General features: G+C 30.9%; 1 protein-coding gene across 1 annotated transcript in view; it reads right to left on the bottom strand.

Annotated features, from left to right (window-relative positions):
- Positions 1-6385, bottom strand: part of Vha26 (V-type proton ATPase subunit Vha26) — a 16391-nt gene extending 10006 nt beyond the window's left edge. Inside the window, exons 1-4 of the mRNA XM_014434428.3 lie at positions 6226-6385; positions 5623-5798; positions 3013-3181; positions 2204-2303 (exon numbers count right to left, since the gene is read on the bottom strand). Coding sequence (XP_014289914.1) covers positions 2204-2303; positions 3013-3181; positions 5623-5798; positions 6226-6258 — 478 coding nt within the window. The 5' untranslated portion in view covers positions 6259-6385. The remainder of the gene's footprint in view (positions 1-2203; positions 2304-3012; positions 3182-5622; positions 5799-6225) is intronic.
- Between the last annotated feature and the right edge of the window lie 54 nt (positions 6386-6439).

The following is a 6439-nucleotide window of genomic DNA, read 5'->3' as shown; positions in this document are numbered from 1 at the left end:
ACCCCTGTTATTTTACACTTATGTTTTTGTTTTCCTTTTGTAACTATGTGTTTGTATCTTTTTTAGCCCTGACGAAGCCCTGCAACGTGGGGCGAAATGTTGGCTCAATAAAATAGTATATTCTACTATTTGAGTTTTTTTGACCGCACCCGGACCATATTCCTTTCAAAATAATTAATTGTACTAGGGGGATTAAGGCAGAATTAAGCAAGGACTTTGCCCAAGTCATGCCCTGACCAGTGTTAATTTTGTAGTATAATTTACTTTATGATGCTCAGTTCAGTTTATAAATACAACAAAGTATTTTATTGTAAGGCAATATGTTCACCCTCCATAGAGGGTGTAATAATAATAAAAAGCAATAAAGCCTAGTTAGTAGTAGGACAGAGTTTAGAATTTAAGATTTGAGTAGAATAGGGACTAGAATATAAAAGTGTTTCTTTCATTCCTGCTGAAATGATTTTTTTGTTATTTCTCTAACTTATAAAAAAGATATGAAGTCCGATTTTATTAAAAAAAAAACAAAAAAAACCTGGAGTTAAGTTTACATATAGAATAAAAATAACACCACTACATATTGATGATATTTTTATGTGGGTGTATGAAACTTAACAACTAATAAATAATACAGAAAAAAAACATCACAATAAACATTTTAGTTAGTACATGTGTATATGTGCACAGTGAGTCTACATGTATCTTACAAATGATAAACAAATAAAAAAGAACACCACTATATATACATATATATTTGTTTGATATGTTTCTGAGTGAGTACAGGGTCTATACAAAAGTCAATCAGTTGGATGTCAAAAGTGAAAACTAAGAAAAATCTTTTGCAACAATTAAAGTAAGTTTTTAATATACAGTGAAGTCTCAGCTATACGAATATGAGGGGGTACCAAAAATTCTTCGTATAAGTGAATATTTCGTGTAAGTGAATACGCAATACATATGTATTATGGATATATATTTTTGAGAATTTTTTTCTCGGACTTAGTAGGTACATAAATGTATGTTGTATGGAGTTGAAAGAAAAACAATTATTTATTGTATAAAAATTTAATTTATCTTTAATCCGAATTTTTTAATTTTTGACAAAAAAAATTGCGTTATTTGTTTGTTTCATGTCGCTTTTCGCTGAATACATCGTTCTTTCGCATTCTGTTAAGGTGTTAGATTCCTCTCGCTAATTTCTTTCGCATATATAAAACGTTTTACAACTTCAAATACTTCAAGAGCTTCTGCAAAAGATGGAAGAGGCAAATGATCTTCGTCATCTGAATCGGAATCGTACGAGCTTCTTTCAGTTGGGATTGGGGCAATTTCTACGATTATGGCTTCGTCGCTATGAGGGCCAGATTGTTGTACTCTACGAAATTTTCGAATGTAATGTCGGAAGAACATTCGACCACTCCGGAGGGTTTAGAAAACTTCTACTTCTTCGGTGGTTTCTTCCTGTCCCAAATCTTCTAGAGCGATCCTGCTCTACGGGAGCACTTTTCGATAGTAGTAGGCTGAACAGCATAGAAAGATTTTTTTTTGCTCATGATGGTAAAAATTTTTTTTGGTTCTTCGGTTTTTTATACACATTTACTTCAGGCGTTAACAAGAGACTGACAATTTTTATTTTGAATCGAAAGTAAGGAGTAGAATGTAAACATAAAGAGTCATTGGGACCGGATGTTATTCGCGGAAAAAAGTTATTTACTGTTTCATTTTTCACGGAATTTTTCGTCCTTTGGCAAGCCACGGAAGAAAACAAAATTCGTAGAACTGAATACAATTTATTAATATGTACATAAAGCGGGTCTAAACTTTCCTTCGTATAACTGAATGTTTCGTATAACTATCCTTCGTATAAATGGATAATTACATACACATAATTAAGGGGTTTTTGTAGGGGATTGAGAAATTCTTCGCATAACTGAATGTTTCGTATAAGTGAGACTTCACTGTATATCGATATTCCTTATCTTATTCAGATTTTTTTAAATTTTAATTCTTCATTATTGTAGCAATCAATTTTCAGAAAATGCTCTGTCAATCTGATTGCTGACTTTTACAAAATAATGAAACCTTCAGAAATTTTCTGGTTCATCTTGCCTCTAGCCATCTTGTGTGTATTATAAATTACTTGCCACTTGTCATCTAGTGTGTGTTATAAATTAATTTTATATTAATAAATAAATTTTTCTCAAACCTGAAACTTCCTTGTATTTCACTAGCACATCAGGAAACACTGAGCTGACAAGTGGGCCATCCATTTCACGAGTTCTAACCAAAATTTCTGCTTCCATCAACTATGAGAAACATATTAAAAATTAGATAACTATATTATAATTTAAAAAAAAAATTAAACAACAAGAGTTAATAAAGTCAAATTAACAACTCAATTACAAAATAATTAATTAATGTTATTTAAGATAAGTAATTTTTTACCAATCCATTGTAAAAGAAAATTAGAAATGATCATAAAGTAAAAAAGGTAAAAAAAAAAATGATAAATAATTATTGAATAAAATAAATCTACAAAATCATAATCACAACTATGAAATGTATTTTCTTTTCAATCAGATGAAAACTACTAGGAATATTCTATGCAATTATCAAGTTAATTTTCAGTGACCATTTAAGTTATCCTATATCAAGGTTTGTATGTACAAAATTAATTATTTTTATTAGATGGAATCATCACTATTGTGATAAAGAAGTTAAATATGAATCCCAAAGAACACATATTGTTCGTTAATCTTGTAATATCTAACAATATAAGTAATAAGAACAAGTAAAAAAAAAAAAGCAATAATAATAACAACTAATTCCTCAAAAAGATTTTAAATAATCATATATTCAACTATTTTTAAATATATAATTCAAGCTCAAAGAATCTTTAGTAATAAAACCATTAGCAACATCTCTTAGTGTTAATAAAAACAATCTATTTTTATCATTGACACCATAGAATTACAACTAAATATAATCTTAAAATAATAAATTATTATATAATACCTGATATAACCCCTGAAGCATAAGTTTCACAAGAATATCTCTGTAACGTGCCTCATCTTTGACTGATTGCAATAGTCTCTTCCTGGCATCATCAAGCACATCACGAACATGATCTTCACGTATTTTCAAAGCTTTGAGACGTGCTTGATTCAACATATTTGAAGATTGACTAAAAAAAAAAGAATGGAACTTATTAATTCATTAATAACAATGGAATTTATAAATTAAATTAATACATTTATCAAGCAATTAACTATGTATATAATGTACTTTTAACAAACAAAATCATTTATAATATAAAATAAAACCTGTTTGAGCTAAATTGGCTTCATTTCAAAACAGATACTTGGAAGCAATGTTTTTTAAATCCATGATTTAATCACATAAGATAAAATAATATGCTTAGTAAAGGTTGTAGCACAAAAAGGAAATCATGAATAAGTGGTCCTTTCAGTGCTATTATCAAAAATAAAAACATTAACGGAAGTCATACTTCAGTTAAAAAATTGTAACTCACGTTTTCAGAAATACAGAAAAGGTTGCAACCTAGGACAAACCCCAGGTTTGTGTATGAGAGGTGTATTTGAGGACTGGAAGTGCTCTCTCCTGATAATGATCTTTTTAAGGCCGGAGTAATGCTGGACATTGACATTGACACAGATCAGCAAGATAGAGGAGACCTGAGGTTAGAAGGGCGGCTGTCAATTGAACAGTAAAAGACGAGGTAGAGATCCTTTGAAAGGCAGTGTAAGAGGAGATTACAAAAAATTTGTGGATTTGGGCACTCTGTGGTAACTTCTAAAAAGGTGAGCTCCTGAATATGTGGGTAGTGGATGTACACTTAATAGTTAGGAAAGATGGATAGGTTTTAAGGAAGTGAATGGACACTGGAAAAAAGATATTTCCTGGATCTTTCATTCTATTCCAAATGTTTGAAATAGGCCATCTGATTGCCATGTGTAAAAAGGTCGGCAAAGGTAGATAGATACAGGGTCATTGTCCTGGTAGTTGAATATGTCCACTTAAAGAATATGTAAGAAAGACTGAGGGGAACAAGATTGGTTTGGGCTATGTGGAAAGAGTGCTGAATGGATGTCTTAACAGTAGAAGCCAAAGAGCATTGGTATTGATATTTGGTGGGGGGAACAAGTCCGGCAAGTAAGCCACCTGGTCCTTTTTACCAACCCCTGGTGGCTACCTGAGTTGCTGCCATGAACTAACCTAGGCGGGAGTGTCAAGATTCATTTTTCCGGAACACAGAAAAATAAATATTAACTGCCCCAAGTGGGAATCGAACCCACAACATTCTGAACTGAGCACGCTAGGACCTGTGCTCCAACCCGCACGGCAGTCACGTCCCTAAGCCAAAGAGCAGCACTAACATGAAAGATGCGCAACTTTACACTGAGCTGAATTATTGTATATTTACCTTGCATCGTTCCCAAGAATAGAAGGATTCCTTAAGTCTTGAACTAAAAAGAATTATAAAACAAATAAAGTTGTATTTACTACTAACAATGTCTTCCGGAAATAAAATAAAATTTTTTTAAAAACTATACTGTTAATTGAAACCAATTCCAAGTGACAAATACCCTAATGCCTCCTTAATCTGACCATTAGTTGGGAATTAGTGGCATTATCATTTTCAGAAGTTGTAACAAAAACCTGTACCACTACAACCCATGAGAGGTCTTGGATTTAGTTTTAGGAAAGTTAGTACTGTTTTAAGCCCCTAATCTTGATAATATATTTTCTGCTACAATTTGGACTAAGGCCAGGCTCTAAGAGCCCAGTGCTGAAAAAATCAAGCAAACCCACTTCAATAAAATTTAATTTCATTGGTAGCCCATGATTGTGGTAATACTCCTTATTCATGAGATATTTACCAACAAAATCTAAAACAATCCATATAAAAACCTCCCATAGGTTTTATTTTTATATTGTACTATTCCACTTTAATCATTTCCATTCTGACTATATATCCAAGGGCTTACAATTGTAGTAGAAAGGCAGAAAAGGAAAAACTATAATGTCATTGTTCCATGAATTAATTGCTTAGTTTATTTATCGATGACAAGGGACTGGATGCAGTGCCTAGAGCAATCAGAGTGACCAAACAAGACAAACTGACTTCTGTCAATAAACTCAGTAAATTTTGAACAAAATTATATTAAGTTATTATAGGGATGCAATTACTTGAAAATAACAAGAGATACTTAAAACTGGGTCAGACAATGGATACTTCAAAATACTGAGAAAACCGAACACAAATCTTTTAAACATGAAACTGAAATTTACTTAACTATCTCTCAAATATTTAAGCATAATGATCAAGAAAAGAAACACTACCTAATTATCTTAGAGACTAATAATATATAAGCACTAAAATATAAATTTACAATCAGGATTCTAAGAAATAAAAAAATTAATACAATGCATAGGATATACATTTGAATATGTTAAATTATAGATATAAAAATAAATAAATAAAAATATCTTATTGAACACAACCATAAGAAAAAATCAGATATTATATATAAAATAGTAAAAATATGAAACACATAAAAAAAAAAATGAAGAATGCCAAAAAAATATATATTAAAAACGAACATTTTTTTCTGAAGTTCCACCTGTTTTTCTTTCCTTTCATAATATTCCATTATCTTCAATCTTTGATTCTGAACAAGCCTTCCCTTCTCAATATTGAATTCTTCTTCAGCTTTTTGATCAATTTCTTCTGCCTTCTCATTGGCCTCCTGCTCTATGAAGGCCATCATATGCTTAATCTAAAATAAGCAAATACAAAAAGTAAGTCGTAGGATGTGCAAGAATATGTTCACAAAAAGTGGGTGTGGCAGTCATAAAATTGAACAATAACAACAAACTAAAACACATAAGAAACAATTCTTTTTTTAAAAAAAAACATAGAACAACCCATACAATGTAAGACAGTACCATAAAAAAATTAATATTGAAAGCAAAAATTATTCATATCTATCAAGAATCAACATCTAAGAAAATTTTGACATTAGTCACATTACAAATATACTTATAACAGAATTTTCGAGTAGGTTCACAGTAAATCCAAACATAGATTTTAGTTTGTGAGTACAGATGATAATGATTAACTTGCAAAAAACTGTTTTTTTTAAACTTAGCAGATTTGACTAAAACATCACGATATCCAAAATCCATGAATATCAGAAAACTTACTTGTTTTTGTACATCTGCGTCGCTAAGAGACATTTTGTTAAATTAGTATTTACTGTCCTGAAAGTAAAAAGTATGTAACTTGTAATCTGACGAAGGTTAGATGGCCACAGTCAGTAAAAGTGCCCAGCCCACTTTTCGATATCAGGCAACAAGCCCACCAAATCAATACTTCATATATTTGCCACATTTACAAAAACGAACAAAATTTAAAATA

The sequence above is a fragment of the Halyomorpha halys genome, unplaced genomic scaffold (genome assembly GCF_000696795.3).
Source record: "Halyomorpha halys isolate HHAL.00 unplaced genomic scaffold, Hhal_1.1 Scaffold1368.1, whole genome shotgun sequence".
Lineage (NCBI taxonomy): Eukaryota > Metazoa > Arthropoda > Insecta > Hemiptera > Pentatomidae > Halyomorpha > Halyomorpha halys.
This window is presented reverse-complemented; position numbering and strand designations above follow the sequence as displayed.